Source organism: Ambystoma mexicanum, chromosome 1q (genome assembly GCF_040938575.1).
Source record: "Ambystoma mexicanum isolate Mex_15411 chromosome 1q, UKY_AmexF1_1, whole genome shotgun sequence".
Lineage (NCBI taxonomy): Eukaryota > Metazoa > Chordata > Amphibia > Caudata > Ambystomatidae > Ambystoma > Ambystoma mexicanum.
Genome location: NC_090922.1, coordinates 1013050160 through 1013063608, shown reverse-complemented (window position 1 = coordinate 1013063608; position 13449 = coordinate 1013050160). Strand labels below are relative to the sequence as shown.

General features: G+C 43.0%; 1 protein-coding gene across 2 annotated transcripts in view; it reads right to left on the bottom strand.

Moving 5' to 3' along the window:
* The window catches only part of LOC138540387 (putative ferric-chelate reductase 1), a 552853-nt gene that overhangs the window by 95554 nt on the left and 443850 nt on the right, over positions 1 to 13449 (bottom strand). For both annotated transcript variants that reach the window (XM_069641681.1, XM_069641683.1), the window contains exons 14-15: positions 4525 to 4662; positions 4409 to 4440 (exon numbers count right to left, since the gene is read on the bottom strand). In XM_069641681.1, coding sequence (XP_069497782.1) covers positions 4409 to 4440; positions 4525 to 4662 — 170 coding nt within the window. The remainder of the gene's footprint in view (positions 1 to 4408; positions 4441 to 4524; positions 4663 to 13449) is intronic.

Here is a 13449-nt window from a genome sequence, read left to right as displayed (position 1 = left end):
TCCAAGCTCCAAGCAGAGTAACAGCAGTCTAATAGTGTAACAGCACTCACAGTGACTGGGTTTCTGAAATTGAGGAGTTCCCCAATTAGTTTCAAGTCACATCCCACCCTGATACCATATGTAAGGAAGGCATGGCATCAAAGTAAGAGAGACACAAGTGATCAAAGGTCAACAGTGTTCATTAAACTGTAAAATGGGTGCGAGAAAATACACATTTATAAACCTAAATCTAAGATGGGAGCAAGCTACGACCATCAAATAATAGTAATACAGTCCTAGTGAAGTCAGTCAAATAAAAAGGGCCTATACTATAATAAAACTATTGACAATCCTTACTGTTTTACTACAAAAGAGTTTGGGATAATGTTCACAAGAAAATAAAGAAGTGTTCACAAAATAATAAGACAGACTGATGGTCGGGGTCTCCCTTCCCCACGTTTTTAGCATGGGACAAGGAGGGACTCTCGAGCACAGCACACTCCTGGCTTTTCTGGCAAGAGTGCATAGTTCCTTTTCTTAGTATCAGTGCCTTCTATGCCCAAGTCTCTTCTCATGCAAAGCATCTTGCTTCAGAGGACCCGATACACCAAGACAAAATAAGAAAACTTGCTTCTATTAACCTTTACATCAGGTGATTACCTTTCACCCTTGGATCCCTCTCAGCCAGGCTCCGATCAATTTCTCAGACATGAGCCTCTCTTAGTCGGGTTCAGACCAACCACTCACTGTGGACATCCCTCAGTCAGGTTCATACTTGTCGTCACACCATAGTTCACTTTGCTTCTTCAAAGAATGGGATTCACTTCCTTATATTTTCTCTTGACATCCCTCTGTCAGTTTCACTTCTGCCTTTCATTCTTCATTTGTAATATTTAAAAGTCTTAATGTCTTTTTAAACAATCGCCTAATGTTCACGTCAGGTCTCCCTCCACGGGTTCAGATCTCCCAAAGCACATTGCCACTTTTAAACAGACTTCTGAAGGGCAATCTGGTGTCACTGGGTCACTCTGTTAGCCTACAGTAAGCACAGGCTTCCTGCCATCACAGTTCACACAACGTTCCCCTTAACCGGGAACAAATGCCTGTTTCACAATAACAAAACTTCTGCAATGAGTCAAGGACTTTTGATTGTACAAGGGATTTCCCTCGGCCCTTGTATGAATGCCTGAACACCTTATAGTGGCGTTCCCTATGGCTTCTTGGTACTTGCAGTTTATTTACTTACAATGGTCAAAACAGTGTCTTTGTGCAGGATAGGGGTACCAGCCAAAGACCTTTAACAGAGTGCCCACATGTCACGGGACCACTATCTCTGGTACCAAGTTTGTTCAAAAAAGATGTCCTTTCTATTTATCTTCTTCAGGTTGCCACTGCAACCTTGAGCACAACACAGTCCGGTCGACTATCAACTTCTTCCGACAAACTGGCTGTGCTGAACTCGTTGGTGGTTACTTGGCCACTGAAGTCAAGGATGGTACCACAATGGCAACCACGTCACCTTGGGGGAGGGTGCCATGTACCGCTAACATCCATCAAACCACCTGTCACCTGCAATTTCTGGTCTTATGTTTCTTTCCTTCGGAGGCTACACGAGTCTGAGTTGAAAAGGGCAAGGGCATGTCGCTCCTTGAAGTCCTTTTGGGACTCGCCGGCATTCTCCTCAGTTTGTACTGCTGCCCTTGAATGGCTGCTTCCTCGTGTGTTCGGCCTGGTTCCCAGTGTGCTCTTATGCTCCGCCTCTTTTCCCTATGGGGGAGGATAGGGTAGTCAGGTGTGAGTAGTTGTTGGCAATTACCTGACCCTTGTGCGCAGAAATGTCAGGTAAAAGGCTTGGGTATTAGTCTGTTGTCATTCACGCTGTGAGAAAGTGTTCATTTTGGAAAAGGGGGTTAGAGGTTCTAAGTATCTGAGCAGGATGGGGAAAAGATGTCACAAGCAAGGGGATACCGCATCTCAACCTTCGGTGTCCCACTTCCACTCCCAGAGGATGCCCCATCCAGGTGATCCTCCTGCACTCGTCCACCCCCAGGAACTGGATCCAGTAGAGATCGCCATGTCCTGGCCAACTGGGTGACAGCTCCCAGGGATTAGCGGGTGAGACCCCTTCATGTTTCTCATAATAGACAAATAAAACACTAATAGATACAGAAGAGATAATGGGAAGGGCAAGAAATAGAAAATGAGAACAAAGATAAACTGAGCCTATGCCTTAACAAGGCAAATATAGGAGTCTTTCTAGCCACAAGCAGATGAGCACACGTGGACTATATCTTTGCCTTTAATCCTGGCTTCACTGCAAAGGGACTGCTACCTACATGTTAATTTGCCTGGGATAGATTATATATCCTTAGACTCTTCTTATGGATGATGTGACAGCAAAGTCAGGAGGGAGGCACAAAGAAGCTCAAGGAAAGGATTTAACAGAAGAACAGGGTTTTCTTCTGACAAATACATCATAGGCTACAGTCATACCTCACAAATAAAAGCCTCTTACAGCAGTCAAAGCAAGGGTGTCCTATCCACCACTGCTGAAATGTCCAATCAAGGACACTTGCCTTTCTCTGTGGGTTGTAGGAATGTGGTGTTCCCCATCCCTCAGTTGAGTGAGATGTTAGGGCTTCCTTGGCCAAAGTTTCCTAGGCTTGGGCATCTCTGACAAGTCTGCTCCAGGAGGTTAAGAAAATGGGAGAATTTCCAGCACTCAATTTCCCAGGGTCTCATGGATTGGCCTGGTTTCCGCTCCTTTTCATGGCCTCCTTAGAGGTCCTTGTTTCTGGGACACCAACCACTATCATAGCCCCACTGAACCGCTCACCATCTCATGCCTCCTCCCTCAGCCTTTTGATTCTCTGTTGTATACTATCTGTATCTTCACTTTTAGATCTTCCCTCTCCACCACTGAGCTTAAAGGATTTAACCATCTTCCCCTACTTGTCAGTTTTACTCCTGATGCTTATTTTCTTCTAAACTTCCCACTCACTCTCTCCAGATGGTACCCTGTATTCCTCTAAACTCCTAATCCAAATGCCAAATCTCTCTCTCAAATAGCACTCCCTCTTCCTCAAATGAACTCCAGACTGTCTCAAACCTCCAAATCTCTACTCCTCTTTTCCTCTCAGTACTCCTCTTTCTCGCCAATACCTTCAAACCTCTTCCTTAAATTCCTACTTAAACTCCCCACACTGAAAGACTGAACTGACAGCCTTTTATAGTTGGGTCTCACCTCCCCTTGGATGCGATTCATGGATATGGGTAACATCTGTGTACTGGTGGCTCGCCAATGTGTTGGTGGTTGTGTGAATTGAAAGACAGCTGCTCAGAGGTTACATGAAGGCCTACTGCTGTCTTGGATTTTGGAATGGGTCTTGACGTGTGGGGCTTCTCCCTCTTGAAATCCTGCTGCAGCAAACTGCTTTAGTCTGGGTGCCAATTGTTCTCTCAGCATATGAATGTGCTTTTAGAAAAATCTCCAGTTAGCATGGGAAGCGGTTGATTACATTGACAATGCCTTCATTCTGTAATTTTGTAACCACTGCAATGCTATCAAGGTAAAAAGAAAGCAGCTTGTTTGTCTTGTTCTCTGCACAAGTCACTTCTCTAGTGTTCCAGCAAGACTTTGTAGTGTCAGGATTACCATAGCATGCATGTTAGTCATAATACGACATTGATGAGGAGCGAAATAATGTATTTCGTTGCTCATTAATAACTTTGAAGTATTGCAACGTTGTTCCTTTGAAGGGAGAAGCCTTTGTTACCTATATTAGATGTCTAGGTCTGGCTAGTGAACTAGAAAAGCTGTCTGCCAGGGTCAGGCTTATCAGAAGTAGTATCTGCCATTCAGCGTTATGGAACTTCCCCTCCCCTCATGGCGGTATCTAGTATTGGAGGGTTTTAGGGTGTACATGCTCCTTTGACTGTCCCCTGCCTTAGTGCAGGTGCCTAATGAGTGGTCTGTGGGTCCTCTGTACACCAGCAGTGGCACTATCATCACTAGTTTGGGGTGGTGATCAGCCAGGTGATTTAGTCACAACAGATAACTGGACTTGGAAAATTAAATGACAAAAGAGATAAAGATCAAAACAAAACATGGAGGAAGTGAGACAGAGGTGGAGCAAGTATTCAAACACCTTTTTATATGGTCATATAAGCGACTTTAAAATGTGTGCAAATAGAGAGACAATCAAGTGTGGAATGAGACCAATTGTCAATGTGACATTGAATCTTGTACTAAAACACAACACAATGGTTCAAGATTATATTATGCCGTGATAGGACCCGAACATTGCAGTACCAATTCATATGGGGATTATGCAAAGAAGGTTTAAACAACAAACACATGCTGGGAAAGGTGGACTAAACATTACAGCAAAACAGTGTTTTACAATGAAGAGTAAATAAAAGTAAGTACCTCTTTATCGAGAACCTCATAAATGTTTGCACCTAAAAATACAATTAAAGTGGACATCTTAATATTTAGCAATCTGTTCAATACAAACGATGATTTGCTAAATTATTGATTTGTACCTCTTTTTATCAAGCAAGAATTGACTTCAAGAATAATTATTATCAGGATTTCCCAACCAACAAAGCCTCCCATGACTTTGGCCAACCATGAATTTGTGGTAGTGTCCATCAACTGTAGACCTAGAAATATGGTTGCAACTAAAAAAGGGAAGAAAATCATGAAATCACATTTCCAATTCTATCATAAAAATATGCAAGATAAGACATTCTTGTATTTATTTACTTTCATTATAAATCTGATGCAAAGGATTTCCAAAACAGTATCAATTTCTCAATGAATCTACGTTAGATGGCTGTTTTAGAGATACGCCACCATTGCAAGGAAGGTGTTTTGGTGCTTTAAAGTGGATACTGACATGGAAACGATAGATGATTCAAAAGATTATTTCTTGGATTTGTGATCTAGTTTAATACAACTTTTCAGTTACTACAAATTGTATATATAGATTACAAAATGTCCAATAACACAGAAAATACTAACAAAGCAATTATATAGACAAATGTAATCATAACTGTTGCTAATTTAGAATGGATTAGTCAATATCATGTTAAATAAAATCTTCATATATCAAGATTTGCCTAAAAATGAATGAGGTGTTATAAGGAACCTTACTAAACCAATGACCAGAATTGTATCATTGACAGAGCTCAGAGGTCTCCCCTCTACAGCTGAACTCCATGACAGCAATATACATCCAGTACGGCCATTGAATCCCCTAACTTGTCAGCATCAGCAATGATCTGGTTCTCTTGCACCCACCAACGTCAGACAGTGGCGATATTTGCAGCAGTATCATTAGCGCTAGGTCTTTCATCACATTTATTCACACATGATCCCAAAAAAAAGAATATGATATATGATATGATGCTATGACATATGATATGATATGGCATTTATAACGGACCTATACACAAGTGTTTCGAGGTGCGACGAAGCAGGGTAGGGGAACAGTGGGAGGACAGACAGCGATCCTAATAGGCCAGGTGTCATTCAGATCTCGCAAGTGCTTGGGAAGGGGGAAGGGACAGTGCTGTACATGGGAAGAAGATACCAATAAGTAAGTAAACGGCCAGCAAGTGGCAAGTGCAGGGTACGTGTGGGCTGGTAGGGGGACTGCAGGGATACAGAAACAGTTCCTAAGTGCGGGGGGGTGCCAGGTGGGCAGTGCAGGTGTGTGACGATGGCAGTGGAAGGACCCAGCTCAGAGATCAGAGGGTGTCCAGGTAGCCAGTGCAGTTCAGGTTACAGCCAGGAGGTCTAAACACAAAAAGGAGTTGGGGTGCCCTTTTTTGGGGAACATTTTTAGGAAGCAGCTGATAACACAAAAACACAACCAATCGCTGCGGAAAAAATGCTACTCTTCACCTTAGACATTTGTTAAATTAGTAAAGCACCTTTTTAGCCTGGGCTAATGTGCCAAATCTTGCCCCGAGCTCAATCCTATTCATACATGATTCATGCAAATAAATGCCACATATGCCATAACATTTTTAAATATATAATTATTAATATGATACTTGCACATTTCAAGTTACATAGAAAGGAAATATATATACATATTTTGATATGTTAAGCACAAAATGTGAGTACACAAGGAAAAATAAAAAATGTTTTGTCTACCAATCCTGTTGTTTGAAGATAATATAGTGGAAAAGGAAATGAAGAGGGTAGAAATACAAGTGAACAGAAACCCAGTGCCGGAGGGAAGGAAAAATAATAAGCGTCTCTGAGTATAGTAAAGTCAGAGAGAAAAGTTGGATGCAAAGGGCTTGGTTTCAGGGTGAAATCTAAGCCGAATTTTTTCACAACTAAAATCGATAAAAATTTAAACTTACGATGACAATTCTGGGTATTGACCTATTACACCAGAAACTTATTTGTGTATACTTCGAGTCCAGTGTGTATACACATTTACCCTGTATTTTGAATTCAAGGTTGGTCTGCTTTTCACAAATACAATGCCAGATCTAAGTTTGTGAATAATTAGTCAAACTAATCAGTTCTTTAGTTCTTGCTAATATATTGGTTTCTTATATTGTATTAATATGCTGAAGTACATAAGTTTGTATATATTTCTAAGGTGAAGAGTACCATTTTTTCCACAGTGATTGGTTGTGTTTTTGTGTTACACAGCCAGGAGGTCAGCAGAGGAGAGGAGGAGAAAAAGCAGAAGCAAAGAGAAAGTTTTGAGTTATTTCCGGAACCGGAGATGGTTCTCCTCAAGTTTGAGGGAGGCAGGGATGCTGTCCCAGAGGGAGGCACCAGCCAAAGAAAGAGATCTACCACCAACTTGTGTCTTAGAGAAGCAAATGACCTTGAGGGAGTTGGAGGCGGATGAGCGAAGAGCTCGAGCGGGAATATATTTAGCAAGAGAGAGTTGAAGGTTTTGAGGCCCCAGGCCCCAGAAGGCTTTGTGAAAGATAACTTTGATGCCCAAATGGCCTGCCTCTTCCTCCTCCATGAGTGTAGCACTAACTACAACCAGCTTGGGTCTACCCTTGCAGATAGGATTTCCCTTCCTATGTTTATGATCTCCACCCACAAGGCTGCCCTTTGGGTAAAACAAGTGAATACCCCAATGTCAGATCTGCCCTGACTTCTCTATTCTGTGGTAGTGAATGATACGTGTGCCTCAATTGTTTTGTAATATTTTTGGAAACATTTCTCAGGAGGAGGGCGCCAACATTTAGCTTTACCACACTTTAGTTTTCTTTCATCTTTCCGCTTGTCATATGGTTTGGATGTAGGAGCCTGGGCCTTCTCCTGGATGCAAGGGCTCACATACCCACTGGCTGCCTTTGCAAATGCCCTAATGTATGTGACAGTCTGGCAAACTAGATGCTGGTTTAACCTCATCTCACAATGTTAAGGATATTCTCCATGCCACCAATTTATACATTGCCACAAAAGAATCAACGTTGTTACAGTGACCCATCCATTCAGTTATTTCAAGGACCATGTGCAAATGTCTCAAATGTTTGACTCCCCTTCTCGGTGAGCTCTCTCCAACTCTGGATGAATTGTTCCATTTTATTTTTTTAACTTCCTGAGGAGGAGGACTGCAACCTTTATTTTGGTATAAATGAGCCTCTCCTCCGGAGTCAACTGAATATTCACATTTGTTTCACCCACCATATTACTCTTCTTCCACCTCCTGGAGGCAGAGGCAGAAAGCCAACTCCATTATTTCAAACCAGTCAAAAATACCCCCCCCCACCTCATAAGGCAGGACCAAATCTTTGGGGATGTGGAGCCTAGGGTTTCCCTGGCAGCTACTACTGAAGAAACGTCCCTCTTGTGAAAGATCCTACAGATCTCTCACTGAAACCCTGCATAAAGACTCCTCCCAGGTGTCCAGGGGAAGGCAGATGCTTCCTGAGCCCAACCTTCCTCATTCCCAAGGGTACACTGTGAAGGATTATGGCAATGTTGCCTTCACTAAACCATCTCCTTCTGTGAGAGTTAATTTTCATAGTCTCTTTGTTGAAACATTGAGGGAACTAAATCGACCCGAACAATGTAGAAGTGATGTAGAAGTTGAAAAACCTAACTTTAGTGGAAGAAACTACAATTCCCAGAATCCTAGAGGTAATGAGACAAGGAAGAGGACTAATGAGGCATGCAGACGTAGTAGGCAGGCAATTAAGCCTAGTAGCCATTGCAGTAGTCAGGCAATTGAGGCTAATTACCCCCACCTAAAGACAATCATTGAACATGTGAGGGATAAAAGACCCATCAGTAAAGGAGAAGCAGAAGGAGCTGGGGCGAGAGCTGGAATGTTGGCTGTAGCGGTAGCAGCAGAGAAGCACAAGGCTGGCAAATCACAAGAAAGTGGAAGAACAAAAGGGACACTAGAATGTGGAGTTAGCAAATTTCACCTGCAAGTTCTGAGAGAGTTCTATTCTCCCAAAACCTGACGTGTAGTCGCTGAGCAATGGAAGACATGCATGAGACTGGGTTTTCCACCTTTGTGCCCGATTTCTGTGACTGCAGAGTCATGAACATATAGGAGACTAAGACCAGAAGCAGAAGGCAATCTGAGGATCTCGGGAGGAAAAGGAACTCCCAAGTTAAGTGGCTGGACCAAAGACACCATTGCTGGAGAAGGGTGCGGATCCCCAAAAAGCCAGAAGCAGCAGTAATACAGGAAGTTAGGAACACAGTGCAACCCACAAAAGCAGGGTCCCGAAGAGGGTGAGTGAAGCACAGTGGTCAAAAACACTGGGCAAGCCTTGCCGGTAACTATAGCCAGCTCCTAATTAACTTGCGTATTGCGTAATGCAAGTAAAAGCTGTTCCTTTGACCAGAAGTCTTAGACAAAATGGAAATGTAGCACTTGCGTACACCGTTAACAAGCCATACTCATGTGAGAAGCATAGTGGTTGTGTGTCCCTAATTAACAAGAGGGAATGCTCCCTAAACCATTACTGACATTGTCTAAATAGGAGTTACCAGGTACAAAGAGTGGAAACTCCATGAAAAGGAGGTTGTGTGTACCTTTAAAGAAAGGTTGTGTGTGCCTAATTGTGTTTTCACTTGAAAGACTGGACTCTATGTTGTATACAGAAGTGACATTCTTTCCCTTTCAAAGAAGTAGATACTCTAGAGGAGTGGAGAGAAGAACATGCATTAACCAAACCAAGAGGCAACCCCTTTTCAAAGTGAAACCAGTTTTGCCAAAAGTTAAATAACTATCTAACTACACTGTCAAGTTGTTAACAGTTACGTGGGCTAAGAAACAAGTACACCATTGTTACCTGAAGCTGAGAAAGTGGCATATAAACTGCTGGTTAATTACTTGGGCTGATAGCTAGCAGAAACCTGGAAGTAAGGCTGAGGAAGGGGACTCAAATGCGTGTGAAGAATATTATGATGTCAAATACAACCTCTGGAGATGAAGCCTGCTATAGATATAAAGGAAAGTCTTGTGGGCAGAAGCATGGTGTTCTAGCGGTAGTTAGATGAAGAGGCAAAGAGGCTGCCTCTTTTGAAAAAGCAATTAAAAAAGAAGTGTGCCTTGCCTACCTGAAGAGGTTAAAATGTCTTGTTGAAAGATATCTAATAATTCAAAAGTACTTAGCTGTAGTAGTGACACTTAAACTGTGGTGGTTCATTAAGTTGTCAGCGGATGTCATATTAAAGTGGTTTGAAGCAGCAACATATTATGGGTCAAAGATGACTGCTCTCACAGTTCCAGCAGTAGAAGTGTGCTTGTTGATAGAAGCAGCAATACAGAGAAAGTATCCTGAGAAACATACCAAATGTAAAGTAGCTGGAGAAGTCTCAAAGAACTGCGTATTATTGACATTCGGAAATATTATACCTTCTTTGAACTGTGGTCATTTTAACTTAAGGAAGAGACAATTTACCATTGTAACCAGGATTACCATTGGGTCCTTTTCTTTTTCTGGAAATTGGAACGGAATATTTGTATCCAGTTACAAAGAGATGTTACCAAATGATTTTTGTTTGATGAACTTTCGTTTTGACTTTGAACTTTCAAGAGCTAACTTAAAATCTTTCTTTCCTTTGTTAAACATTTTGGAGTTACCTTGAAGCCTGGTGAAGGGACCCCATTTCTTTCTTTTGTATGTTAGTTGTCTAGTGTGAGGGCCAGCTATTCCATGTTAGAGAACGTTTCTTTAGCTTTTAGACTAGGTAGGGAGTTCCTCTATAGAGTAGAGCATGGCAAGCAAGGTGTTTTCTTTATATAATTTCTTTAATAAAACAGCATATTTTGAGAAATATACAAGCAGTTGTCTGCCTCACATTACTGACCCCTAACACTCCCCAATTGAAGACTACCTGTGGGCCTCTTTCTGCTCCACCAGCTAAAATGTGTGTATCATCACAACGTCCCGTTGTTACTTTTCTTGTAAAGCTACCTTCTGCTCCAAGCAGATCTGCCTCTCCGACAGCTCTGTCAGAGGGGGACGACTGTGGAACTGGGCAGAGGCACAGGACCAAGTTAACTCTTGGATCTGGCTGAACTCTGGGACCAGTGACTGGATATACTCCCAAATCCTCATGGAGCTGTGGAGAGAGCTTCCATCTTCCAGATAAAGGGTTATCCAATCTAGGAACACCTGATCACTGCAGGTCCCCTAGAACTCCTTCAACCCTGGATTCCTCAAAAGCCCGGAGTCCTTTCAACAACTTGTACATCTTAACCTTACTGCCATGGGCGAGTCCCCTCTTGACACAGCTCACATAGTTCACTAGCTTTAAAGTTTTCCGCAGCTCTCTTGTCTAGTTCCATGATAGCGAAAATGGCGGACAGTGTTTCTAGCATTAACTGCGCAAACATTTATTTTGGAATACTAAACTGTAGGCAAGTGTATCAAATCCCACCGCTGTCACCATGTGACAAAATTACTTCTGCCCTGCAGAAGTACATGGATGACCAGTGGCTAAACAGCCTACACATGCCCCACACTTTTACAAACCAACAGTGATCCCAATCGGAAAAGGTAAAATCAGGCACAAGTAATCAATAGATCTCCATTGTTTGTTGTAAAGTAGCAGAGGAAAGGCTCAGAAGGGGTGTGAATGTGAGCCAGTATTAACCCAAACAGCAATAGTGTAACAGTCCCAAAATTAGAGAATGTCCAACCAATGTTATATAAAAATCTATACTGTAAGGTGTGTCATTAATTGCTCATGTAACTTTAAACCAATATAAAGAACTACCCCTGAAAGAGAGATGAGCAATACAGAATGTAAAGATGCAGCACTCTGACTACCATTAAATGCCATTAAAGGCCCTATGCAGTGCCCTGAGGCAAGGCTAGTCCTTTTGTTTAGGGTGTGCCCTTGAATCCGCTTTCCCAAGACAGCTTCTTCCAAGGGTGTTCCTGTTGGCTTAAGGTGTTACTTGAACTTGCAAATTATCAATAAGAGGCAGCTCCCTCTAGCTATTGTCCTGGTGGTGGTGTGGGTTGGCAACAGAAGGTGGAGTTTAAATGGAGCCTTTGCACTGAAGTGAATTTGTGATTACGTCTGTGGTCAGTCCGGGCACAATTGACCTCAAAACCTGCTATGTTCCACTAGAGAGCAGGTGCGCATATCAGGATACTGATGTACCAGGGGTCAGGTGCACACTTTGCTTTTGGCATGAAGTCAAATGGAAGGTGGGTCTATTTAGAAGACAACTTTTTCTGAGATGGATGACCGTCATCATTTTATTATAAAAAGCCAGGGCTTTACACCACTGTCAAAAGGCAATCTTTCAGTCACCCTCCCTCTCTCTGCCCTTCTCTATAGAGGTCATTGACCAACTCTTTTGTTCTGTGTTTGTTTCAGAGTATGTGCTATGTCTGGCTCTATTTTAATAACCAAGCAACTTTCATGTTACCACTCTATCTTCGTTCATCCCTCACACTCTTACAATCCCTCGGTCTGTGGAATCTTTGGTTTTCTCTGCTTGTGTGCTCCTTTGCCCAATTCCCTACCTAGCTTTCTATCTCAATGTGTATGTGTGTATGTGTGTGTTTCACTTTGTGTGCTCTCCACCCCACTCTTTTATTGCCTGTCTTACTCTATATTGGAAATAGGCTAATGGTAACAATCTATCTACATCCACCTGTCACTTCTCCATTGGTATCTTTCTGTGTTAACCCCACCTTGCATGCAGTCCATGTGTCCAACTTGTTTTCACAGTCTGTGTTCCTTATCCACTCCCTCCCTGTCTGGCTTTCAATCTCAATTTTCAACTGTCGGTCACTAACAATCCATTTAAGCACACACCCGCACCCACCTTGCCTGTCCTGTGGGATGTCCTGTCTGTATCCGCCTTAAACTACTGTGTTTTGCTACACACCGTTTCCAGACAAAAGCATGCTAGTATCCATTCATCACTTGCTTGATAGCCCAAGGATGTGAATTCTAAATATCAGAGTGTGCAGCTGTGCCATTATATTTCCATCATACTCCTGCTTAAGAATCTCAACTATCTCACATAGATACCTGAAAAAAATGAGAAATTAGTATAAGTGGTCAGTACAGTATTGACGTGCCCCGGTCCTGAAGTTTCCTCCCCAGTGCTGCAGCTCTCATTTACTGAAAAAAGTGCAATAATACAGAACACAGCTTCCAGACTTCTCCTCAAACTCTCACAAAGGGACACGATCAATCCAGTGGTGAGGATGCTACACTGGCTCCCAGTCAAAAAATGAATCACCTTCAAGACAATGTGCATAACACACAGAGATTCATGGCCTAGGAGTGGAATTCATACAAATGAAAATCACATTATACCAGCCGACTAGAACACTCAGATCATGCAACGACATCTGCTTAGTCCCATTCTCATCAGAGCGGGAGCTCTACCTGCTCTCCCAGCTGCAGGAGCAGCCCTATCAGCACCTTCAGCCTGCTGGGTGTTAAGGTAAGGCCTGGGGCATTTTACAGAGCCCAAGGCAATATTACGGATGAAATTGTATCCCGCACCCATTGCACTCTGTTTACACTACCCCTGGCCGCATTGCAACCGTTGTTACAGAATCTTGTTAAAAATCTTGGTTTTTATGCCATTTTTACCAAAACGAGTGGCCGCCGCCATTGATTGCCACGAGGACTCCCCACACTTCATCATGGCCGCCCTTGCCTCCTGCACCCTCCCTACTGGTGCCATTGAGCCAGGAAGCTCCATTATTGGCTGCTAGTCTTCACAACTAGCCAATCCACAGCGCCGGCAGGCGAGCGCCGGCCCACGAACGAAGGCACAGGAACCAAGGCACCTGACTGAGCTGACCGAGCGTTCCAAGCTGCTCTAGGTCGGAGCTCTTCGGCTGTCCATTGCCTTATCCCCTCTCCAGGACTGCTAACTATCACGGTGAGACGCCCTTCTGACTCTAATACATGTTAAACATCAACGGTATGGCGGTGTGGTCACCATCTGCTCCCTTACCAGAGACTCGCTCCAT